Consider the following 22,134-nt stretch of genomic DNA (forward strand, 5'->3'; position numbering starts at 1 on the left):
CAGTCCTCTGTCGTCAACATCCATGGACGTCTAGTTCCGTGAGGCTCGTCTGGGGCCATGACGGCGGCCGCCTTCGTCGTCGGTTTCCCGCCTCCCCACCCAACTCCCCAGCTCCCGTCACCAGTCACCAGTCACCACAGCCATCTGCGACCATCATGGATGTGCATGTAGGCAGGCGCTACGGGCGTGACGTAGCACTGGATGCCAAAAAACTCCCCACGTCCTTCGTCGGTCTCTGCTCTGCTGTACATGACCACTGCTAGGCCCTGGGTCTGATATTCTTAACCCCCGCTCCCCTAGTCCCAGTCGTATCCCCTGCCTCTTTGTATTGCCTAGCCTCTGCGTCCTGACTCTTGAACTTCAGCCCTCTTTTTCTTGTCTTCTTTGCCTTTGCCTTTCTGTCCATTCTTAGCATGGCCGATCAGCAAGACGCCCCACCGCACCGACAGCATCAACACCAAATCAACGATCAAGCCAACGGCCACGCTTCGCCAAAATCACATGTACCGGACGACTTTTCCGGAGCCGGCGGCATGCCAGGACGGCGGCTTGCCCGCGCTCCTACAGTCAAGGTCTTGTCGTCTCAAATCGGCGGAGACGACGACGCGCCTCTGCCCTATACCGCCGACCCTTTTGATTTATGCTGGGAAGACATCAAGCTGCTGGCCCACAAGCTCTACCTATTTCCCGTCATCTTCTACCCGTGGTCCCGCCATCCGGACGATGAGACGTACCTTCAGCGCGGCAACGTCGTTAGCCTACTCTGGCAGGTGTTCCTGACCTTGTATCAACTCGTCTTCATCCTCTCGCTTCCGCTTTGCTTCTGGATGCCCCTGTCCGTCTTTCTCATCTACGTCGGTCTTTCCATCCTCATCTGCGTGCCCATCTGGATGCGGGTCAACGGGAGGAAGAGACTATTGAAGAGTGACCCGCGTATCGCCTCTGCTAGCCGACATCGGGACGAGCATTGGGTCTTTATCAACGGCGTGGCCGTGGGGTGAGTCTCGAAAAGAATACACAAAGCGCCATCTACCAGGCTTCTCAAGGAACATCCACCTGACCAGGCTACAGCAAATACTGGCTCCAAGCCAACATCGACCGGCTAGCACGGATATTCCGGCGCCAAGTGACGGGCGTCCACAATCCGACCAATGGCCTCATCTTCGACCTGATCCAGTGCATGATCGAGCGCAACTTTAGCTACTCGACCCAAGACGTGCGCGACGCGTACAAGGTGGTCAAGGAAGCACTGCTCGACCCCTCGCGAAAAAAGATTGTCCTCGTCCTCCATTCCCAAGGCGGCATCCAGGGCTCGCTCATGGTCGACTGGCTGCTCGCCGAGCTGCCCGACGACATCTTGCGCAAGGTCGAAGTGTACACTCTGGGCTGTGCTGCCAACCACTTTAACAATCCCCACCGCCATCTCGGCACCGACAAGCAGGAGGGACAGCCGCCGACTGCAAACGAAAAAGCCATCCGCTATATTGAGCACTATGCTAATGATGGTGACATGGTGGCTCAGTGGGGCGTTTTGTACTTCACGCGCGTGCCAAACCGCTTCATGGGGCGTCTTTTCGAGCGCCAGGGTACGGGGCATCTGCTCAATGTAAGCTCATGTCCTCCTTCTCCAGAAAGCATCCTACTCACCAGCAACAGCAACACTATCTGAACTACATGTTCCCACTCGGTCCAGACGGTGCGTGCATGCTCTTTTGACCATGAAACCCATGGTCCAACTAACGCGTTCCAGGCCGCGTCCTCGAGAACAACGACTTCATGGACGAGCCGGTCGTTTTTGACGAGGAGGAGCTCGGAGGACTCGACACGGACCGCGAAGGCCTAGAAAACTTGTGGCGTCTCCATCTCCGCGTGCCCGCCCACATCCACTCCCACTCGCGCTCCCGTTCCTCTTCCTGCTCCTCCTCAGACAGCAACGACAGCAGCACACCACCCTCCCCTGCGCACTCCTCTATCCCCCTTCTTCCTCCTACATCATCTGACACGCTCCTCATCGCGCCCCAAACAAGTGCTGTCGTCGTCGTTAACGGTGACTCCAGCCCCGTCGTCCCCCCGTCGCTTTCGTCGAACCCGGACAACAAGATCACCGGCAGTCGGCAAAACAGCGCAAACAACGGCGGCGGCGGCGCCGTCATCGACATCGACATCGATAGCACCGACGCGGACGACGAGCAGAGGCGCCGCCGTGCGCACGCCCATCGCCAGCGCCAGAACCGCGGGCCCCGCGTCAAGGACTTTAGCCGGCTGTGGCAGTATCGGAATGGGCGGAGTCCGAGGGATTGAGCGGGTTGGGGCGTGGCGTTTGCTGGCGAGTATGGTAGGATGAGGGTGGTGTTGGTTGGGAGGCGTTGTAAATACCTGTACATACTTGTTCGAACTGCACCTACTTCTTGTACTTGGTACATACGCATGGCCATTGCAGTGGCCTGGCCTGGCTAGCTAACGCAACCGGACTCTGATTTGGGTTCTTGCATGAGGTAAAGACTCGAGCGGGGACTAGTGGGATGATTCTTCAGTCGCCAACTGCTTTGTCAATATACTAAGGGCTACGGTCCAGCAAAGCCGAATTTCCAGCCTTCAAATCCAGGGCAAGTTTGCGGCATGAGCAGAGTGGCGTGTGGCTCGTGTCGTAACTGTGGTAAAGATCTGCTCCGCGTACGCCCACGAAGGTGGTCTTTGCCTGCTTGAATCATTTTAGTGACAAGACAATGAAAGCATGCAGTCGATTTCAATTGCATGCAGTTGGGAATTTCTCGAGCGCGTTGTGTTTAATTGCACAGAGTCTATTTGACATGATGCCGAGTTAGCTGGTATTGAGGAATGCTGCTGCTCTATTTGAACGCGGTTCCGGCATCTAAGCCTTCTGCTGGTTCTGCTGAGAGACGATCCCTGTGGACAACGTTAGCACAACGGCACATCACAGCCGGGAGTTGTCGCAGCTTACTCTCAATGTCAGCAACGCTCTGGTTGAGAATCTGCTGGAGAGTCTTGGGGTTCTCGAGCTCCTTCTCAATCTTGGCAATGATGCTGGCGGCGAGCTCCTGCTGCTGCCTCTGCTTGACCTGGCCCTCGTAGCGGACCCACGAGTCGAGGACGTTCTTGGCCTCGGCGGCGAGGGCCGTCTTCTGCTCGAGCTCGTAGGCCTGGGCCTCGATCTGGGCGGTTTCCTGCAAATACACAGTCAGGCCCTTGTGTGTCCCCTACTTGTTCCGGTTTTTCTGTCATGTCCCGCGTACCTTGGAAACCGCAAACAGGTTCTTGGTGACCTCGACGACACCGCTCAGGTCCTGGACGTTGTTGATGCGCTTCTGGACGGCCTCGGTGTGCTCCTTGCGCGCGCCGTTGAGGATGCCGAGGATCTTGCTGTGCTGGCCCTCGGCCCACTCGCTGTAGGCGGGACCGCCGTACTTGAAGGCAGCGGCGAAGACGGTCAGGAGGGAGAACATGACGATGGACTCCTCGTTGACGACGTAGAGCTCATTGCTGATGGCGGCAGCGCCGAGACCGGCGCTGGCAGAGAGGATGGCGGCCTTGGAGGCGATCGAGTTGCCCGGCAGCGAGTCAATGATGGACTGGGCCTTCTTCTTGGGCTCCTCCGAGGGCACATTGGACGAGGCGCGGGACGAGACGACTGCGGGAACAGCAGCGCGGACAGGCACGGTAGGGCGGAGCCGGGCAGCGCCTGCGTCAACGTCAGTCAAGTGTTGCGATGCCAATTGCGGTCGATCCGGGGGGCAGAATCGGCGCTGGCATACCAAAGGCACCCCTTGCAAGACGAGAAGCCATTGTTGGTGATGTGGGAGTGGAGAGGATGAGGCTCTTGAATCTTGCCGTGAGGAGCTTCGGGTACGCTGTTGCAAACCTGAGGTGACTGCTTGGCGTTGTCGGCGCCGATTGGTCCGAGTGCCCGTCCGGGACTCTGTGCTGCTTGACATTTTTCTGGGACGGCGCCTGCTCGACAAACACCTCGCTCACGACCGCTCCAGGACCGCGCTTCGATTGAAAATGTCCTTGGCCTCTCCAGACCCGCTCGCCGGCCACAAGAGGAAAAGAGACGGCGAAAAGACCGCCGAGAAAACGAAGAAATCCAAGAGCAAATCGACCTCGACGACGGCCACCATCGCAAATGGCGACGACTTGGAAGCCCGCATTCTCGAGCTCGAGGGCGACATCAGCCAATCGCGCCGCCACTACAACAACATAGTCGAGCTGATTACAATCGCCAAGGATATCGATGCAAAAAGGTCGCGTCAGGACGAGACGCCAAACCTGGCCATGCTCGCGCTGGTTCGCGTCTTCAGCAGGCTCTTGGCCACAGGGAACATGAAGAAGAGCAAGGGCTTGTCCGAATCAGAGCTCATGATTGTACAGTGGCTGAGGAAAAGATATCAAGAATTCACAGACTACCTTGTGTCCCGTCTCAATTGCAACGATGCTCTTGAGAGCTTGTGTCTGCACCTTGCCATGCGCTTGGTGAAGGGAGAGGTTCAGTCACAGGCAGGCCATGGCGATGATGCTTGGAAACAAGGCCTCTTCCGGAAGGTCGTGCGTGAGGCATTGTCTTGCGACGAGTGGATAACAATGGACGAGTTCCGGGAAAAGTTCGCTAACGAGTACACCGACGTGAGATTTTATACTCTACAAGCGATCTCGTAAGTTTGCTGCCTGTACGTTGGACTGTAAGCTGACTGTCACAGTTCGATATTGAAAGAACCACCATCACCTGCCGAGCAGGAGGTTTTGGTGAGCAACAGCCTTCAATACCTCCTCTTGATCGGAGAACTACCTGGAGACGAGAAGTTCTTTGGTGATTTCTTCGGCCCGGAACCCGAACAACCCAAGCACGCATTGAAATCCCTATCCGCGCACAAGAGACAAGGACAGGATGCCTGGCTAGCACTGCTGAGATCCGGGCTGGACGCAGATCAGCGCAAGAGGGTGCTCGGCAGCATGACCGGTTGGGTCGTTCCTTGGTTCCTCAAGGTCGAACTGTTGATGGACTTTTTGACCGACTCTTACAACGTGGGCGGTGGTACTTCTCTCCTGGCTCTTGCAGGACTCTTCCACTTGATGAAGGAGAAGAACTTGGATTACCCTTCGTTTTACCAGAAGCTCTACTCGCTCCTCGACGACGGGCTGTTGAATTCCAAATACCGCTCACGCTTCTTCCGCCTTCTGGACGAGTTCATGTCTTCGACCCATCTTCCTGCTGCGCTTGTGGCTAGTTTCATCAAACGCCTCTCCCGGCTGGCACTCCACGCTCCCCCTGCCGGCATCGTCGTGGTCGTCCCATGGGTGTACAACATGCTGAAAAGGCACCCGGCGTGTACCTTTATGATTCACCGAGAGGTCCGAGACCCACAAGCGCGGGAGGAGCTGGAGGAGAGGGGAATGAACGACCCATTCGACATGGAGGAGCAGGACCCAATGGAGACTGATGCGATTGAAAGCAGCCTTTGGGAAATAGAGACCCTGCAGTCTCACTACCATCCGAACGTGGCTACGCTCGCCAAGATCATTTCGGAGCAATTTACCAAGCAATCCTACAACCTCGAGGATTTCTTGGACCACTCATACAATGGCGTAAGTTTGATGGAAGCCCGAGGTGGAATGTGCGCTAATATTTCCCAGTTGATTGAAGCCGAGCTCGGAAAAGAACAGCTGAAGAAGACTCCAGTGGTGGAGTACGAGATTCCCAAGAGGATATTCACAGCGGAAGAGGGTGGACTGGCACCGCTGGGTGCATTGATGATGCAGGTGATGGAAGGTGGAGATTGAATACCATGATTTACAAGTTTGATATCCGAGAGACAGAATTTTTAGCTTCCTGCAAAAAGAGCATTTCAATTTGAACATGACGAACCAAATGACATCCGGATGCTCCTATTGACCTAAGGAATCCTTCAAACCATCCATGTGCTCCAATCATGTGGCCAGAATCCAAATCCGGCAGGCGCAAGGCTGTCCCCATCACGTGCCAGTGATCAACCACACCCGCTCACCGCCTTCAGTAGTTACCAAGCACGCGGCGCCCGATTGTCTTTCATCATCCGCTTCCCTACAACCGCCAACGCAACCAAGTCGCCACTGCACACCCTTTCAACCTTCGACCTCATTCTTCCTGTTGCGCACGCTTCACGAAAGCAAAGGACCACGTCATGTCAGAAGATCGAGAGTTACAGGCCAAAATCGCCGCACTTTCCGGTACTGCGCAATCAGCGGCTATGAAGATGCGCTCCACTGACTGTTTCATAGGCAAAATCAATCTTGCCAAACAGCGCGATCACACCAGTCACGGTCAGCAGACGCAGTACGGTATGCGCTACCCGCGACTGCCCATCTCTTCTGCCTGTGTCACTGACGTCCAACGAGGATATGGCCGCGGGAGCGCAAACTGGACGCCGCATCGGGGCACTCCCTATGGTGCACCTCGCGGTCGCGGAGGCAAGATGTTTAACAACCGCACTCTGGTATTGAATAGCTCCGCCTCAAGAACCAACTCTCCAGTATCCGCAGCCACGCCCACCGAAGGAACGCCAACAAGTGAGATCACGCCCTCTCCGCGGGGAGATGGAAACGGATGGGTTGTCAAGCGCGACCGACACATGCAACTCATCAACCCGGCCATCTACGACAAAGTTGCGCAACAGCGGGCCAAGGACATGGAACAAACGGCTGAACAGCGCCGCCAGCAGCGGAGCCTTCGAGAGAGGGCCAAGCTCAACAAACATTTTCAAGCAGCGGCTTTGCCTGTGTCGGCAAACACTAGTGTCCACAACCCTCCCGCGACTTCGCAATCATACGAAATCGACGTGGAGGGCGTTCGCTTCCGTGTTGCCGACGGTGGCAGCAAGCTCATCCGAGTTTCCAGTAAGTGGGACAAAGATCGTGCCCTGCAGAACAAATCTAAAAACCCAGCAGACGACCCCATTACTGCCCGTGTGACCCCCAAACACGCAAAGATAGGCGGCGTCACTTTTCTGCGGAGTAAAAATGGGAATCTCTACCGCGCCGGCATTGTCAAGACGAGACAGTAAGTGGAGCAGCAACCCCTTCTGGCATTGGCAGGCTGACATCACGACAGGACAAAACCCGTTCAAAAAATTAGCGAACCTTGCCCGAGGTTCACTACCACCGGTTGGCCTCTTCCCTCCCGTCCAAAGGATACAGACGGCGCCCTGCGCCAAGGGATCCGGTTTGTACGCCCTGTTCTCAAGCTGACGATGTGTTCCAGGTACCTGTTCCAAAGGACCGCAGTGCCGGTATCTGCATGATCCCCACAAAGTTGACATCTGCAAGGACTTTCTGCTCAGAAACAATTGTCCCTTGGGCGACGCCTGTGACCTTTCACACGAGCCAAGCCCGCACCGCGTCCCAGCATGCCTGCACTTTCTCCGCGGCAACTGCACCAACGACGACTGTCGTTATGCCCACATCCGAGTCAACCCCTCGGCGCCCGTTTGCCGTGCCTTTGGCACCATTGGATATTGCGAGAAAGGACCGGAGTGCACTGAACGCCATGTATTTGAGTGCCCTGACTATGCTAACCACGCAGTTTGTCGAAACCCCAAATGCCGCTTGCCACACGTGGACAGGGCGGGGCAGATTCGCAAGGCAGCCAGCGCTCAGAACGGCGCAGTTGACAGCGTCGACATGGACATTTCCAGCGACGATGATGAGCAGATAAACAGCGACGACGTGGACTCTGATGCCGAGATTGAAGAGGAAATCATCATGACCGAGGCCAACGACCAAGGGCACGAGGTCTCTCGGCAACAAGACTTTATTGGCTTTTGAGCCATGAGCGTAAGTTTGCCGCAGCCCATCAGCGGTACTGAGCACAGTCGCCTTGAGGACGAGAGGCCAAGATGGAAGGCTCCAGACGTGGTCTTCGCTCTTGAGCCGGGTTTGTTTGCAAGGCTGAAAAGGGGAGTTGGATCCCAAGGCATAGATACCCAACAGAACAAGGTCGTTGTATTTTAGACAAGAAGGAAAAATGGAAAGAATGAACAATTGACCTTGTGGTACCTTGGATGCGTGATGACGAACGAGACAAGGAAATCCACGTCCGCCGACGAGACACAAGACCCAGGATGTGGCGGCAACGTTGACACACGTGGCTTTGAAACTACGTTTCCTTGCAGTAGCTGATGGCCATGTTTCGCCGTCTCTGGAGGCCTGAGGCATGACATCAAAAGAAACTAACTCTGAGAGCGCGATCCAGCTCCGCCGATCAGTGGGAGCACCGATTTTGCGGGGAAGGTCGATCACCCGCGGGAGTTGATGAGCCAAATCAAAGGCAGCTTTTTTTGGTATCCTCCAGGAAGTCTGTTGGTTGCGTCGCACTTTGCAGAGCCGTTGGCGCCGTGTCGCCGCAATAAGGCAAGCCAGCCCAGGCTGAGGCGAGAGACCTGGGCCCCACGATTCATTTGGAGGCAGCACGCAGGGCAGGCCAGGGCAGGCAATACCGTACCGTAGGCGCTGAGCCACTGCCTGCTCCCATATTTACCTGGCCGTCGTCTTTCCTGAGCTGTTTTCGGTCTTGCCAATGTTTTCGGCCCCTTTGGCCCTCTTGTCAGAGTCGCGCACGCACAAACGCTACAAGGTCAACCTGCGCGTCAGATGAGATTCTTTGTACCGCCGCTGCGCCCACTACCTTAGACACCGGTGACTGCACTAGAAAAAGCTGCCAATTCTTGCTGCTGCGCTTACCGTGCTGAACCCTTCGCCCGACTCTGCTCTTTTTTGACGCTGGCTGCGAAATGACGCTGAAAGATCTGCTCAGGAAAAAGGACAGGATGAGGGCCGACGACACGGTGCCGAGCCATCACGGCCTCGCCCCTCCCGGTCCCCCTGAAGTCACCATAATCCGGACAACCACAACCATGCAAGAGCGAATTTCTCCGCCATCCTATCCGGGAGACGACGAGAAGTCTCCCAGACTGCTATCGATCCCGGGCAAGCAGAATGAGAATCAGAGGCGCCTCTCGATATTCCGCCGGCCGTCCCAGCTGGCGCCAGATGGACGCGGCGCCGCCCGCAACGACAAACGCTTGTCAGAACGCCTGCACTTGTCCCGGCCGCGCGCCAATTCGAGCCTCGTGAACCTGCCGTCGAATCTGCCCGCCATAAGCGTCGAGGTTGCCAGGAGCACAGAGGAACAAGCCGAGTGGGAGCAGCGCGCGACGGCTCTCGCCAGAGGGACCTTGATCAGCAAGGGAGATGGACTTGGCCGCGAAACCGCGCGCAGCCCAAGTCCCAGCGTCAGCGACGAGCCTGGTGACGTACGTGTGGAATTCTTGTCGGCCGCAGACGGGCATTGAATGCTGAAAGAAATCTCGATTTAGAACAACATCCAGGAAGCCATCAGGCTCCATGAATCCGGAGGTCAGCGCAGTAAGTCACACGCGAGCTTCACGCGATCGAGTACCGGGGCATTTCTGATGGCTTGCGCAGATTTGGAAAGGTCGACCGAAATGTTTAGCAAGCTGGCAAATCCCAACGGAGCCAACAACGCCCTGAGCCAAGTGCTATATGGCCTGGCATTAAGGTGAATTTTCTCTTGGGATTCAACGCCTCTACATGTTCCCAGCTGACGCGGATGCAGACATGGCTGGGGTTGTCAGCCGAATCAGGAGCTGGCCGTGACCTATCTCTCTTACGCCGCAGCGAACAGCGCCGAGATAGAGTCTCTGGCCCTGGCTGCGGGCATGAAAAAGGGTGGTGCAGCCAAAGGCGAACTGGTGCTGGCCATGTTTGAGCTCGCCAACAGCTTCCGCCACGGCTGGGGGGTCAAGAAGGACCCGGCGGCCGCACGACAATACTACGAGACGGCAGCGAACCTGGGAGATACGGACGCCATGAACGAGGTGGCATGGTGCTATCTGGACGGATTCGGCGGCAAGAAGGACAAGGTAAGAGATCTGAATCTGGGCAACCGTCTGCTGCACGGCGCCACAGCATCCCATTTGGCACAAGAGGCCTGCCCCAACGCCGCAACAGCCTCACTTTTTGGGCAGCAATGGAAGACTAACTTCGCTCATGCGCATCAGTTCAAAGCGGCGCAGTTCCTCCGCCTCGCCGAAGAGAAGGGAAACAAGACGATTGGCAATTCATGGTAAGCGAACATTCCTCGTCCTCCGAACCCTGCGCCCCGTCGTCTGCTTTCCTGGATGCCCGCCTGCACCGCCTGCTCGTGCCTGCGCCTCTCCTGGGGCACGCGTCTCGTGTCGAGTCTCGACCGCAATGGATGCAGTTGAGTGGTTGTCGAGCTGGGTACCGTCATCCAGGCGTCCGAAAAGGCACGTCGGCCGTTCGAAAACGGTGGTGCAAACCCGGTTGCGGCTCGATCCTGGCCGTCGCCGTCACGGATGGGCGTGTTCATGGCACATGGACTGGCTGACGTGCGTCGGTTGGTCGAGCGGCTACGAGTCGGTTACGCAGCGGCAGCGGGAAGAGGGCGAGGGGAAAGGCACGGGTCGGCCCCCACCTAGCCGTCCCCGTCCCAGAGACCTAGCAAGCAACACCCCTCTGTGCCTCTGCTACGCACACACGTGGCAGTGCAGCTGCTAGCTCTGTCCCGGCGCTGTGGATGCCTTCTGCCCCTGGGTCGCCCTCTCTTCTCGCTTGTCCACTTCGCAACCGTCGTTCTGGATGGCCGTGACGACTTTGCATCGTCGACTGCAGCTTGCGCCGGCCGCTGAATCGTTGGGAGACGATCGCCCTCAATCTGCACCTCTCCTATCTCCTGCTGTTGCGTTTCTGGCCGTTTTCTGCCGGTCTCGCCTCTCGATTCCACGATCTACCTCTCACCTGCCGGCCTCGTCAACCCTTTTTCGGCCTTTGCCGGGTCTGGTCAGGGAGAGAGATCAAGCCAAGAGCCTGGGTTCGAGAGCAAGCAGTCTGCTCCGCGGGTCGGCCATGACCATCACGTCTCTGGCTTCCCTCCCTGTCTTCTGCCTCTTATCCCGGCCATTTTGCATAATGGTTTCAGTCAAGACGTGGACGGCAAGGACGGGCAGGAAGCAAAGACGCAGAAAATTTTTCTCGGCCATGGCTGCTCCATCGTGGATCCCGCACCAGTCAATGTCGCCGTGGTCGTCACGTCTGACAAGCCATCTTCATGCACCCAGCCTGCATCTTCTCGTTCGCGTTACACCAGATAGGATCTTACTAACGTGCTTGTTTTTTTTTTTCAGGATCTGGAAGGACAAATACAATCCCAAGTGACGGGCCAATCAACCAGCCAACCACAAGACGAGAGAGACAACAAATCGGAACCATTTTCCCCCCTCATGCCCAACTCGACTCGACCCAAACCCCTCATTGCCTCGCGCCCGTCCGCCTCACTCATCGTCTCATCCCTGATCGCCTGACTTTTCCGACTGGCAATGCAATTGGCACGCCAGAATCGGCATGAAGAACGGCACAGTTTCTTTGCATCCGCAGGCTTGGTCTCGCTGCCTAATCAACCCCTTTGGCATCGACCGTAGGAGTCACCTGTCCTGTCTCTCCACCTCCGATTCCTACACCCATTCATACGTACATATTCTTTTCTATACTCTCCTGAGCATTATATCCCTTTCTCACTGTCTCTCAAACGTCCATCCATCCATCGTCCGCTCGCTCCTTGCAATCCATCTGTCCTCGTCGCTCGTCGGGCTGGCGCAGGGCCCCCGCCTGCCTGCCTGCCTACCTGCCTGCCTGCCTTGCCTGCGCGTGTGTTGGTTGGCTTCCTCCATCTCACCCGTGCTTTGAGTGCCTCTCTGCATGTCTGTCCAACCGGCACTGCACCCGCGCTTCCCCTACATGTCCTCCTGCTATGCTCTGCGGCGTCATTTGCTGCGTCATTGGTTGGTTGGTTGGTTGGCGTCTTTTTCGCAAAGATTTGAGGCGCTTGTTGGCTTGGTGGGCTGCCTCACCTGTCTGTCTGCCTGACTGACTGACTGACTGACTGACTGACTGTGCGTCTCTCATGTCGGGCTTGTTGGGCTGGCAGGAGCGCGAACGAGCGAGCGAGGGTGGAGGTTGAACGGCGCTTGACGCATCGATTGGGCCGCAGTGGCGGCCGCGGCGGAGGACTCGACTCCACGGACAGACTGCTCTGGCGCTGTCCTGGCGTGTCGTGTAGCAGCAACTGTTCTGCTCACCAGCTTGCGCTTGTCGTGCTGCCCATTTACTCCTACTACTACTACTACTACTACTACTACTACTACTACTACTCCTCCTCCTCCTCCTCCTTCTTCTTCTTCGCCTTGGAATTGGTTGGATAAAACACGGAGACTGCAGTGAAAAAGAAGACGTGCACACACACACATGTACGGAGCAAGCAAAAGCACAAGTTTCACATTGGGTTTCTGGGAAAAGTAGGGTCGATCGAGTGCTCGCTTGCTTGCTTATTCCTCTCCCTGTTGTAATTTATATCTATCCAGATATTTCTCCCGCTCGTGTCTTTTGTGTGCATGCGTAGGCCTAGCGTACCCGTATCTGAGTGTGGGTCCGTTTGAGACGACATTGAGGTGAGCTGGTGGCTGACTTGGCTGACTGGTTGATTAATGGAGTGGGATCGGATTGCAGTGTTGCACTTCCCCCCTCCACGCACATCTTCTTGCTAAAAGCTAAAGAACAAGAGACAGATGGAAGGAAATGAATGAGCAGTGAGGAGGAGCTTGTATCAAACAGGCCAGGAGGAAAACGACACCACTGTCTCATGCCAACGAATGAAAGCATGCAGGCGAATTATACGTGACAGATCAATTTTCACCAGTGGAGTTTCTAGCTCCCTTCTCCCCTTTTGCCGCTGAAAGAAACGGGGAGGCCCATCATCAACGTTGGAAGCTAAGCATCTCGCATTCCTTCATTCTTCTTTCCTTCCTGTGCATACACCTAGCCCACCCACCTCCTCCACACCAGCTCGCTCACCACAGCTTTAGACAAGCACATACGCCGCAATACTTACTCCGTCCATTCATTCCTCTCTCCAATGATGCTACCGTGCCACGGTACAAACGTACGCGGACAGCCAGCCAGCGATGTGGTCTGAGCAAGGAACGACACTGCAAGGACGACGGCAGCAGCAGTGCGGAGCAAAACGAAACGCCCGCCCGCGCGGCCTCCATTTATAGTGCAAACATTTTTGTCGATGTACTCAAGGATTCAGACGCTGCTACTGCTGCTGCTGCGAGCAGAGCACAACAGAGAAGGCCAGAGAAGAGGGAGGCCTAGCCAGCTCTGACCACCAAGACGCTTTGTTCCACCTCCGACTGCCCGGCACGGCACGGCAGGCAGGCAGGCAGGCAGGCAGGCAGGCAGGGCCCGCTCGGGCGGACGGACGCGGGTACGGGTGCTGTGCACATGTATGTAGGCGAGGTTGACTGGCTACAATGTAGCTAGGTAGAAATGTAGCCGCTGGGACACACGCATACTTGCGGTGATTAGAAGCGAAAGAAGGGCAGGGAGGGGCCAAGGGTAGCTGGCCATTCTCCCTAAACGACAACGACGACGGCAGGGTCCAACGGCCCCGGCAGTATCAGGCACAAGAGGGTATAGAGCGAAGAAGAGGGAGGGAAAAGAGCAGCGTGTGAAGGATGAAAAGGGTTGCGGGCGCGCACGAGCGCTGTCCTTTGCTTTGCGCAGAGATGGGTCTGTCTGCGGTGCTCTGGTCTGGTTAGTAGTAGTAGTAGGGTGGCTTGCTCACTCGCTCTGATCAATGGCGTTGCCGTCATTGGTTGGTTGGTTGGTGGCGATGGCGGCGTTCTCGTGCTCTCTGTCTGCCTCCACATCTCGAACCCTCTCGATGCTCAGGCGCCTCAGGCAAGCAGATTGCCCGTCGATGAGGGGTCATGTCATGGTCATGGTCTGCGTGCAGTGCGGCCCCGTCTGAGTATCTTGCCTCAGCAGCAGCTGCGGCGGCGGCGGCGGCGGATGGCCGGCGCAGGAGATGGCCATGTCTCATGTGAGAGAGACAGTGCGGATGGAGGGACGGACGGACGGCGGCAAAGGCTTGTCATGCCTCCACAGCCTCCTCCTGTTGCTTACTCGGTATGTATCCACACTGTGGTGCTGCCACTGGCCGTGTGTCTACGCATGAAGATGGCAGCGTGGCAGGTGGAGGCCTGAGTGTGATGAGACCGGAGAGGGAGGGATAGAGAAGGAACGGGAAAGGGTAGCGAACATGTACGGACAGACAGACGGGCGTCATTAGACTTGTAAGCTTGCGGAGTTGGTCGGTTGTTTCGAGTCGAGAGAGTTGACCTTGCGTTCTCGGAATAGCAGATAGGCAGACGACCATTCTCCTCTCCCAGTCGTCGTTTTCTTCCCTGTCGACAAGGACGCCATCAAGGTGCCCTTTGACACTACAAAACACATTAATGGTCAAGGGTGATAGGGCGCTGCTGACAGGACACACTGACCTATGGGCACGCCTGTTCGTTCCCCCTGCAAGATCTTCTCCATCTCGGCTGATGTCGACGCGAGCTAGGCCGGCAATCGCGTCACCCGTCTGACCTTTTCTCAAGCTTTTCCCAATCTTTAGGCCAGGCCAGGCAATGGATGGGCGAGGGAGGGCTCCATCATGCCCCTCTTGCCCCTACAACGTCCTCCATCCGGCCGCCGTCATCCCTATCAAGCTCCCCTCTCTCCACTCGGTACCCTCTCCGCACCCTCTTTTTTTTTGTCCTTTCTCTCTCGTCTTTCCCTTTTCTCTCTTCAACAAATGCCACACACGATGCCATCTCCAGAAATCGCCGACAGCAGGGCCTCCCGTCCCTTGCCGCATCCAACCATATCCCCGCCCCAACCGGGCCTGCCCTACCCTGCCCACACTCCAGAAGCAGCGCCTCTTCCGGACCACCTCATCGTGACTCCCTCACCGCCCATGCCGCCGCTCAGCTGCCCCCGTAGCCCCTCCCGGCTTCATGCTCCAGCAGCGCCCTTCTCAGCCCACATTGGGGGTTGTTGGTTCGTGACCTGGACCCGAAACCCTAGCTCCTTCGTCATGCCGAAAAGGATGGATCAGTCAGTCCGCACTGCTATCTACGTAGTATGTAATCCGTCAGCCTCACTCTTCCTTTCCTTGCCTAGCTACAAGTTGCGGAGCCAAGGCAACCAGCTAGATATGTAGCTATCTTGGTAGCTAGATGGGCCAATGGCCATCCGCCTCGATCCAGCGACGCTTTGACGGTCAGACGAGGCGCCGCAGCCCAGGACAGGGGCGGGCAGGCAGAGAATTCCTTCCTATCGTCGCGGGCATCACGCTTACCCCGAGACGGATGGGTCGATTGACTGGGTGGGCGACGACAGTTTTCGAGAGAGGCTTTTGTGTCGGCAAGCAATGGAATCACCTGGTTCCTCCCGGCTCTCTCAGTTGCTCGCCTCAAGCCGGCACTGACTCGAACAGCCGACTCGACTCATGCGAACAGCTGGTCAGTGCCGAGCTGCTGCTCTTCTGCGGCTCCATATGGATGGCGTGGTTTGGCAGAGAGCGGGGCGGGGCAGACGGGCAGGCGGGTTTTGCACAACAAGTACGAACATGCCCGAGTGGGATTTTCTCTTCTTCTCTTCTCGCAACAATGGTGCCCGTTGGTCGCTCGCGCCAAGGCTCCGAGGATGCCCACCCATAGTTCCAACCTATAAGAATTGCGCCAACTCTGGTGCTCCGCGGGCGTCTAAGTAGGCAGGCAAAGCAGCGGCCATCCGGCACGGCCGGTGGCTATCCGCGGGCGAACAAGACGCAGCGGGCGCGCTGTGCTCTGGCAGCTCGGGGCGGTCGCGGGTCGGGGTTGGCCTCCGCTCCACAGCCGCGCGGGCCGCTGGTGGTCATTGTGGTGGTGGAGGACCGGAGGACCGTGGTGCCTGGTGGCCACCACGGGCACTGGCCAAGGTTTTTTCTTTTTTTTTTTTTTTTTTTCTTTCCTCTTCCTCGCCCTTGACGGAAAGCTCGTCTTCGTTCGTATCGGCCGCGGCGGAGCCGACAGGCAGCGAACGGACAGATCACGGATAGACGGACGGACTGGTGCTGTAGGGTGGATGGTGCTAGCAGGCAGTGTCGCTCGTTCAGGGGCGAGGGCCGACCTGGAGTCTGAGGAGCAGGCGGGCAGAGCAGTACGAAGAGAATAGGCGAGAGTTGGCGCTACTTTTCGTATGGATGGATGCTCTTGTCGAAGGGTGTGGGTGTGGGTAAGAGGGTCGCAGTGGAGAGAGGAGGGGAGGGGAGGGGGAAGTGCGGGCATCGAGGCTGCAAGCGGAGGGCAGTCAAGCGCAGAAATCGCGTCAATCGCATCTCACGCATCACATCGACGCCCCCACCACCACCACCACCCACCACGCACACCGCCTTGTTACCCGCCCGCTTGGCTCTCCCCAGTCACCTCAGGGAGTCAGGGTACCACACCACACCACCAACGACTCTTTCTCTCTCTCTCTTGCTCTCCCCCTCGTTTGATCCATCCATGGTGAGATGGTTGCCCGCCCGCATGCCGATGCTGGCCATGTGCCTGTGTCACCACCCACCTCATTCAACGTCGCTGCTGCTGTCTCAAACTCTGATCGCTCCGGTCATTGTGACGGCAGCGCAAGCTTCGTCACTTGCTCTCTTCAGTTCCCACGGCCCCTCCATTGTCTGTTCTGCTCTGCTCTGCTCTGCTCTTGCATCATGCCTACACTCACCCCCCTTGCCTCGTCCCAACCTCCTGCCTCTGCGTCTCGCACAACGACACCTCTCTCGCGACGAGGTCCGACGGACGAACAGACAGACAGACAAACGTCCGCCCGCGCAGGTGGGCGCTTAGACCCGCTGTGGCTCGTCCAACCAACGCGGCGGCGCACCCTCTGCTCTCTGCACTGCGCTGCGCTGCGCTGCTACCCTCCGACCGACCCATCTACCCATCTACATGCGTGCATCCATAGCTTGCGACTGAAAAGAGTGGCTGGACACATGTAGGTGGCAACGTCCGCGCGCGCCTGTCTTTGCCACAGACGCTCGGTCCAGCCAAGTCCGAAGTGATTTTCACCATGACAATATTCGCAGGCGCATGCGAACAACAAGTGTAATAGAAGAAGCATACAATTCCATCCCAAAATCTCTCTTTGCGTGCGTGCCTCACGAAGGCGTCTAGCATTCGGGCGTGCGTGCTTGCTTGCTCCATAGACTTTACATACATGAAGCAGAAGAAGAGTGCAAACCCGACCAAAAGTCTCAATGGTCAAAGGGGGGGGAGGACAAAACCAGCCAGCCAGCTAAACAGTCAGACAGCCACACCAAGGGGCTTGTCAGAAGAAGCAGAGGAAAATGACACTGTCCAACAGCATGACAGCAAGAAAAAAAAGCCGGCCGGCCAGGCGGAACACTTGGTTGGAGGAACAAAAAAGGGGAAAGCAAGGCTTCGGCGCCGAGAACCTTGTCCGAGAAGAGGAGGAGGTGGAGTATGTGGCGGATGATGCTGATGATGATGGCGTCGTGTCGTCGTGCGCGTGCGTGTTACTGTGCTGCCCAGTCCGCATCCCGATTCGATCGTTTGTGAGGAAAAAAGGAACGAATGAGCTTTCGTTCAAGGTCCAGCCTCGCCCTGGCACAGCTAACCGAGAGCTGCTTTCTTGACGCTGACGCTCGTCGTCGCATTCCTCGTCCACTTCCAGCTCCAGTCTCTCCCTGACTCTCTCTGATCTCGCCGCTCCAGAGGAACCAAGTGGAAGAGAAACAAAAAAGAAACAGAAAGATCAAGCCAAAAAAAAAAAAAAAAAAAAAAGACTTCAAGGAAATACCCGTTTCGTCAATCTGCCCATAGTGCCGTCCATATCAACATGACTCGTCAAATTTGCTCTCAATCGTGTCACATGTCCTTTCGTTCTTTCGTGGGTGCCCATACGTCCGTCGCCGTCGTGTCCGTCATTGCTGTATTCCGTCTTCGCGTGAATAGCCAGAGAAGAAGGAAAAATATCAGTCTCGCCGCGAGACTGTCGGGAAATGAAAAAACACATGATCGCTCGCAATGCTTTGGAAAGAAAAAACAATCAAAAAACTTGAGGGGGAGATCGCTCGCCGCGCTTTGCAATGTATCCAATCCAGAGAAGCAGACAAGGGAAAAGAAACACTTGTGACAAGGTAAGGAGAACAGGGCAGAGGATAAGCCAAAGGCTGACCAACAGCAGAGACCCCAGAGTCGCCAAAGCCGTGTGCGCATCTCTCCAGCCACGTCGAGTCGTGGTTGGCTGACAAGTCAGCCTCGTGTGCACACGTCGACAAACTCGGTCAGGCCTCTGGCTGCCGGTAGCACATGACGCCTTCTGCATCAAGAGAGAACCTCCGATGCTTGCTCGAATCATGTTCGTCGAGAGAATTGAGTGGGTGGGTGGGTAATCGACACAGTCGCGGATTTGAAAGGATGGTGGTTGGGATCGGAGACATGCAGAGCCGAGGGTGTGCGAAGAAAATTGTGTATCTTTTTTTCCCCAAAAATGATTGTGAGAGAGGGAGAGTGCTTTGGCCTAGACCTTGGTTTCGCTCTTGACGTGGATGGGGCTGCCGTTGCTGCCACCGCCGCCGCCGTTGACCTTGCTGGTTTCCTCGACCATGCGCTTGAACTCGCGTACGACCTCGGTGGGAATCTTGTCCCAGAGCAAGCTGCGCGTGTAGACCTCTGCAGCCGTCTCGCCCTTGCGTTCTTCACGCATGGCGGTAAGGGTTTCGGCGAGGTTGCGGCGGTTTTGCGAGGTTGGCGTGGCTGGCGGTGTACCGTCTTCGTAAGTGCGACGACCAAAGTCGGCCGACGTCAGGCTATTGTACTGCGCAGGGGTGATGGAGAAGGCCTGTTCAGCTTCCTGTTCCTTGGTGGGAGCGGCGAGCTGCGCGTAAGCGTCGAACTGGGGGTTGCCTGCCGTCTGCGAGATTGTGGCGAATTCGGTTCCTGACAGCGTCGGCTTGGGCCAGGAAGCACCAGAAGGCGCAGGCTCGAGAGCCTCGACGCGGTGGGCAAGCAAGTTCTGTGCCGACTGAGCTGAAGGCTCGACGCCGGCATCCTTGAAGATGCTGTCCAACACGGAAGCGGAAGCAGCACGAACTTCGTCGGGCATGCGGGGAATGGCCGGCGGCGATGCACCCGAGTTGCTGGCGACAAAGGCGCCGCAGAGGAGCAGCATGAGCAAAAGTCCCGAGGCAACGGGCTTTTCTTGCTCCGAATCCTTCTTGCGAGCGACGACTGCTGCGGCCTCGAGAGCCTGTGGGTTGCTGTTATTGTTGTTGTTGTTATTGTTCGACGGCGGCTGGTCGTCCATGTAGACGTCGTTGTAAATGTAGCTGTCCCAGTCGTTGCCGCCCATGTTGAGGTTGTCCATGTCTTGGGCAAAGTCGGTAAAGTTTGAGCTGGGAACGGCGGCCATGGGGCTGCTCTGGCTCTCGAGCTTCTCGGCTAGGATGTTGACCTTTTTGCGGAGCTCGATGCTCTCGAGAGTGTGGGCCTTGACCATCTCCATCTTCTCCCACTCGAGGTTGTGGGCGCGCTGCTCAGCCTCGAGCTTCTCGCGGTGGACCTGGTCCTTTTCTTGCATGATGGCCTCGGCCTGCAGTCGCATGCTTTGCAGGTCCTCCTCGAGCTGCACGACTCGCTCGGTCCAGAGCTTCTTTTCTTCCTCGAGCTCTTCAGTGTGCCTCTTCTTGCGTTGGCGCGAATCAAGACTGTAGAAGCAGGTTAGCAGGGGAGTGCAAAGACCAAAAGACACGGATCGAAGGACCAAGAGAGGGAGAGTCGTACGCGGCCTGTCTGTTGCGGAGCAGACGCTTCTGTTGCTTGAGCTCCTTGATTTCTTCCTCGTTGCTGGATTGGGCGATGAGCTGGTCAATGTTGAGGAGGCTCCGCTCCGGGGGGATTTCGAATCTCGCATTCTTCTTCCTGATGCCGTCGCGGCGGGGGAAGGGCGAGTAGGAGCGTCCGGGAGGGGTGTTGGGGCGCATGCGCTTGTTCATGGGGCGCGACTCCATCTCCTGGGCGGCCAGGGCCATCCACTCCTTGTTGGAGTGGGGCGAGGGGGGGTTTCCTGAGGGGGTGGGCTGGAAGACTGATGCCGGGCGCACGTTCATGGGGACGGCCGAGGGGGGGAAGGGCTCGGAGGAGCCGACGGCGAGGTAGTTGGAGTCGTTGAAGTCGTGACCAAACATTGACGAGGTGGGGGTCCGCGAGTCGTCGTCGTTCATTGGAGGCCACACGGGCTGGTGGTGGTGGTGGTCGTACGAGGGCATTTGCTGGTGGGCGGACATGCGCATGTAGGGGTTGTTGTTGTTGTTGTTGGTGGGTTGCTGGTTGGGGAAGAAGGGGTTCGTCGAGACGGCGAGGCTGACGTTGGGCTGGGGTTGCGAGTAGTCGTGGGGGTCGAAGAAGGCGTCGTCTGGGGAGAAGATGGCTTGGGCGCTATTTGCCGGACTCATGGTGTCGAAGAGGTCGTGGGGATCGTCCAAATGGTCGTGGGTCGGGTCCATGTGGGTCAGTAGGGTACTTGTACAATTGACGGTGTGACGGGCGATGTAGCGGTGAGGTGTGGACGGGAGGGACGGGGGACGGCAGGCGACGGAAGCGGATCGTGGGTGGTGTAAACGGACAACGGCGATGATGGCTGGAGAAGGGTTCGCGGGCTGCGTGGGCTCCCCGTCTTGTATGCTGGGCTGGGCTGGGCTGGGCTGGGCTGCGTGAGTGGGGAAAAGGTCGAAACGAGCCGCCGCGCTGCCATTCGGCGCCTCAGGTCAGGTAGCCGTGCAGTGCAGGAAGCACGCTCCTGGTTGTGGTGGTTTGGGTGACCCTGGTCGTGGTGTTTTCTCGTTTTGGCGTGAGGTGGAGTGGAGGTGAGGTGGAGTGGAGCTGCCAGGTGCTGGGGGGCCTGCAGGGGGGAGTGTCTGTCTGGCTGTCTGGCTGTCTGGCTGCCCTCCTGCTGCTCTCTGCTGCTCTCTGCTGCTGTCTGCTCTGCTCTGCTCTCTCACCTCACCCACCTCCAGTCTCTCTCACCTCACCCACCTCACCCACCTCCCGTGCCCGCCATCGCCATCGCCATCGCCATCGCACCCATCGCCCTCGTTGTCACCCTTCCTCTCCCGTTTGTCGCTCGTTCGCCGCCGTCCTCAACCTGAACCTCATCTTCGCCTTGAAACACTCCCACTCTGGTTGCTGGTAGCTTGCGGCCCGCTGCCCTATCTACCGTTGGCTCGACATGGTCTGCGGCTGGGCCGGAACGCACCGTGGCGTGGCGCCCAAGCACCCTTCCCAGGTAATAACCGATCGCCATCCAACCATCTTCCCTCCATCATCCCCGCCGCCTCCAAACGCCCGTCTTCTCTTGGGCTCGCGCTGCTCCCGTCCGTCTGTTTACTCACGCCGTAAACACTCGCCCTCGTCATCTTTCAGCCCAATGCCGCCACTCCAACAAGTCCACACTGACCCTTCCCTACATGCCGAATACTCTATCGCTTTCGACAAACCCTCTCCGCTGTCTCACCTTTCTTCTCTGTTAACTTCCTCATCCAATTCTTCCCGCTCCGCTCCCTACGAGATCGGTGCCGGTGCGTTTTAGACTTTGCGCCATCTTAAGCCTCGCAAACTCTCTTTTCATCTCGCCGCGTCACGTCCCGGTACATGGATCGTCGTCACCGCCCGCTGAGCTCGCCCACTGCCGGAACTGCACGCCTTGCAGCATGCGTCTGCGTCTGCGTCCGCCGGCTCTCTGGCTCGCGTTCCTGTTTGCCCGTTGCGCTTCGGGGGCGTGCTGCTGTGCGACGCCCTCATGGCGCCAGCCTCTCGCTCCATCCAGATGCCGGAACATCCACCGCCACGGGCGAGAGGGACCGTCCGAAGCCTGCCATCATCGCTCCTCTCTTCGCTTCTTGACATTAACCCTAGCCTGTCTCCATCCTTCCCCGGCCACTGAGCGCTCCTCTCGTCTCTCATCAACAGGTTCCCATTTTTATCTCGCTCTTCAGCCATTGCGGCCCAAAACGTGAGGCAACGATTCCTGGTCTCATTTCTCGTCTCGCCATTTGCCCTCTCTGCAAATGTCTTCGCTCAGGTGCTTCCACAACATCCCATCACGTGCCTCTGCACACGCCCTGGTTGGGTGCTCTGCGTGCCTTCACGCGCAAGA

General features: G+C 57.4%; 7 protein-coding genes across 7 annotated transcripts; 5 read left to right on the forward strand and 2 right to left on the reverse strand.

Moving 5' to 3' along the window:
- The first annotated feature begins 185 nt into the window (after positions 1 to 185).
- J3D65DRAFT_242849 (uncharacterized protein) lies at positions 186 to 1,703 on the forward strand. The gene is made up of 2 exons (XM_066794770.1): positions 186 to 997; positions 1,072 to 1,703. Exons 1-2 carry the CDS (start codon positions 414 to 416, stop codon positions 1,667 to 1,669), a joined length of 1,182 nt encoding a protein of 393 aa, XP_066657584.1. The 5' UTR covers positions 186 to 413; the 3' UTR covers positions 1,670 to 1,703.
- Positions 1,704 to 2,750: 1,047 nt separating this feature from the next.
- J3D65DRAFT_616000 (putative mitochondrial ATPase subunit ATP4) lies at positions 2,751 to 3,866 on the reverse strand. Its single transcript, XM_066799402.1, has 4 exons — positions 3,774 to 3,866; positions 3,255 to 3,700; positions 2,963 to 3,185; positions 2,751 to 2,907 (listed from the first exon to the last, which is right to left on the reverse strand). Exons 1-4 carry the CDS (start codon positions 3,802 to 3,804, stop codon positions 2,873 to 2,875), a joined length of 735 nt encoding a protein of 244 aa, XP_066657585.1. The 5' UTR covers positions 3,805 to 3,866; the 3' UTR covers positions 2,751 to 2,872.
- Positions 3,867 to 3,950: 84 nt separating this feature from the next.
- J3D65DRAFT_616003 (nucleolar complex protein 4) lies at positions 3,951 to 5,897 on the forward strand. The gene is made up of 3 exons (XM_066799403.1): positions 3,951 to 4,670; positions 4,716 to 5,601; positions 5,650 to 5,897. The coding sequence occupies exons 1-3, from the start codon at positions 4,024 to 4,026 to the stop codon at positions 5,794 to 5,796; spliced, it is 1,680 nt and encodes a 559-aa protein (XP_066657586.1). The 5' UTR covers positions 3,951 to 4,023; the 3' UTR covers positions 5,797 to 5,897.
- Positions 5,898 to 6,075: 178 nt separating this feature from the next.
- On the forward strand, positions 6,076 to 8,058 carry J3D65DRAFT_616009 (CCCH zinc finger protein). Its single transcript, XM_066799404.1, has 6 exons — positions 6,076 to 6,222; positions 6,274 to 6,333; positions 6,391 to 6,888; positions 6,940 to 7,051; positions 7,103 to 7,155; positions 7,253 to 8,058. The coding sequence occupies exons 1-6, from the start codon at positions 6,177 to 6,179 to the stop codon at positions 7,813 to 7,815; spliced, it is 1,332 nt and encodes a 443-aa protein (XP_066657587.1). The 5' UTR covers positions 6,076 to 6,176; the 3' UTR covers positions 7,816 to 8,058.
- Positions 8,059 to 8,493: 435 nt separating this feature from the next.
- J3D65DRAFT_246711 (uncharacterized protein) lies at positions 8,494 to 10,405 on the forward strand. Its single transcript, XM_066794777.1, has 5 exons — positions 8,494 to 9,302; positions 9,366 to 9,405; positions 9,475 to 9,568; positions 9,626 to 9,932; positions 10,071 to 10,405. The coding sequence occupies exons 1-5, from the start codon at positions 8,781 to 8,783 to the stop codon at positions 10,137 to 10,139; spliced, it is 1,032 nt and encodes a 343-aa protein (XP_066657588.1). The 5' UTR covers positions 8,494 to 8,780; the 3' UTR covers positions 10,140 to 10,405.
- Positions 10,406 to 14,449: 4,044 nt separating this feature from the next.
- On the forward strand, positions 14,450 to 15,411 carry J3D65DRAFT_245925 (uncharacterized protein). The gene has a single exon (XM_066794776.1). The coding sequence runs from the start codon at positions 14,591 to 14,593 to the stop codon at positions 15,137 to 15,139; it is 549 nt and encodes a 182-aa protein (XP_066657589.1). The 5' UTR covers positions 14,450 to 14,590; the 3' UTR covers positions 15,140 to 15,411.
- Positions 15,412 to 18,349: 2,938 nt separating this feature from the next.
- Positions 18,350 to 20,662, reverse strand: J3D65DRAFT_246886 (uncharacterized protein). Its single transcript, XM_066794778.1, has 2 exons — positions 19,764 to 20,662; positions 18,350 to 19,687 (listed from the first exon to the last, which is right to left on the reverse strand). The coding sequence occupies exons 1-2, from the start codon at positions 20,483 to 20,485 to the stop codon at positions 18,502 to 18,504; spliced, it is 1,908 nt and encodes a 635-aa protein (XP_066657590.1). The 5' UTR covers positions 20,486 to 20,662; the 3' UTR covers positions 18,350 to 18,501.
- Between the last annotated feature and the right edge of the window lie 1,472 nt (positions 20,663 to 22,134).

This window comes from Phyllosticta citribraziliensis (genome assembly GCF_038025025.1).
Source record: "Phyllosticta citribraziliensis strain CPC 17464 chromosome Unknown J3D65scaffold_3, whole genome shotgun sequence".
Taxonomy (NCBI): Eukaryota; Fungi; Ascomycota; class Dothideomycetes; order Botryosphaeriales; family Phyllostictaceae; genus Phyllosticta; species Phyllosticta citribraziliensis.

Excerpts from the sequence above, each read along its gene's own strand:
- J3D65DRAFT_242849 (XM_066794770.1), top strand. The coding sequence starts at position 414 with ATGGCCGATCAGCAAGACGCCCCACCGCACCGACAGCATCAACACCAA. Across the intron at positions 998-1,071 it reads ATCAACGGCGTGGCCGTGGG|CAAATACTGGCTCCAAGCCA; the intron begins GTGAGTCTCGAA and ends ACCAGGCTACAG.
- J3D65DRAFT_616000 (XM_066799402.1), bottom strand. The coding sequence starts at position 3,804 with ATGGCTTCTCGTCTTGCAAGGGGTGCCTTTG. Across the intron at positions 3,701-3,773 it reads TCTTGCAAGGGGTGCCTTTG|GCGCTGCCCGGCTCCGCCCT; the intron begins GTATGCCAGCGC and ends ACGTTGACGCAG. Across the intron at positions 3,186-3,254 it reads ACCTGTTTGCGGTTTCCAAG|GAAACCGCCCAGATCGAGGC; the intron begins GTACGCGGGACA and ends GTGTATTTGCAG.
- J3D65DRAFT_616003 (XM_066799403.1), top strand. The coding sequence starts at position 4,024 with ATGTCCTTGGCCTCTCCAGACCCGCTCGCCGGCCACAAGAGGAAAAGA. Across the intron at positions 4,671-4,715 it reads TATACTCTACAAGCGATCTC|TTCGATATTGAAAGAACCAC; the intron begins GTAAGTTTGCTG and ends TGACTGTCACAG. Across the intron at positions 5,602-5,649 it reads TGGACCACTCATACAATGGC|TTGATTGAAGCCGAGCTCGG; the intron begins GTAAGTTTGATG and ends AATATTTCCCAG.
- J3D65DRAFT_616009 (XM_066799404.1), top strand. The coding sequence starts at position 6,177 with ATGTCAGAAGATCGAGAGTTACAGGCCAAAATCGCCGCACTTTCCG. Across the intron at positions 6,223-6,273 it reads CAAAATCGCCGCACTTTCCG|GCAAAATCAATCTTGCCAAA; the intron begins GTACTGCGCAAT and ends ACTGTTTCATAG. Across the intron at positions 7,052-7,102 it reads GGCATTGTCAAGACGAGACA|GACAAAACCCGTTCAAAAAA; the intron begins GTAAGTGGAGCA and ends ACATCACGACAG.
- J3D65DRAFT_246711 (XM_066794777.1), top strand. The coding sequence starts at position 8,781 with ATGACGCTGAAAGATCTGCTCAGGAAAAAGGACAGGATGAGGGCCGAC. Across the intron at positions 9,406-9,474 it reads CAGGCTCCATGAATCCGGAG|ATTTGGAAAGGTCGACCGAA; the intron begins GTCAGCGCAGTA and ends TGGCTTGCGCAG. Across the intron at positions 9,933-10,070 it reads TCGGCGGCAAGAAGGACAAG|TTCAAAGCGGCGCAGTTCCT; the intron begins GTAAGAGATCTG and ends CATGCGCATCAG.
- J3D65DRAFT_245925 (XM_066794776.1), top strand. The coding sequence starts at position 14,591 with ATGCCCCTCTTGCCCCTACAACGTCCTCCATCCGGCCGCCGTCATCCC.
- J3D65DRAFT_246886 (XM_066794778.1), bottom strand. The coding sequence starts at position 20,485 with ATGGACCCGACCCACGACCATTTGGACGATCCCCACGACCTCTTCGAC. Across the intron at positions 19,688-19,763 it reads CTCCGCAACAGACAGGCCGC|TCTTGATTCGCGCCAACGCA; the intron begins GTACGACTCTCC and ends CTGCTTCTACAG.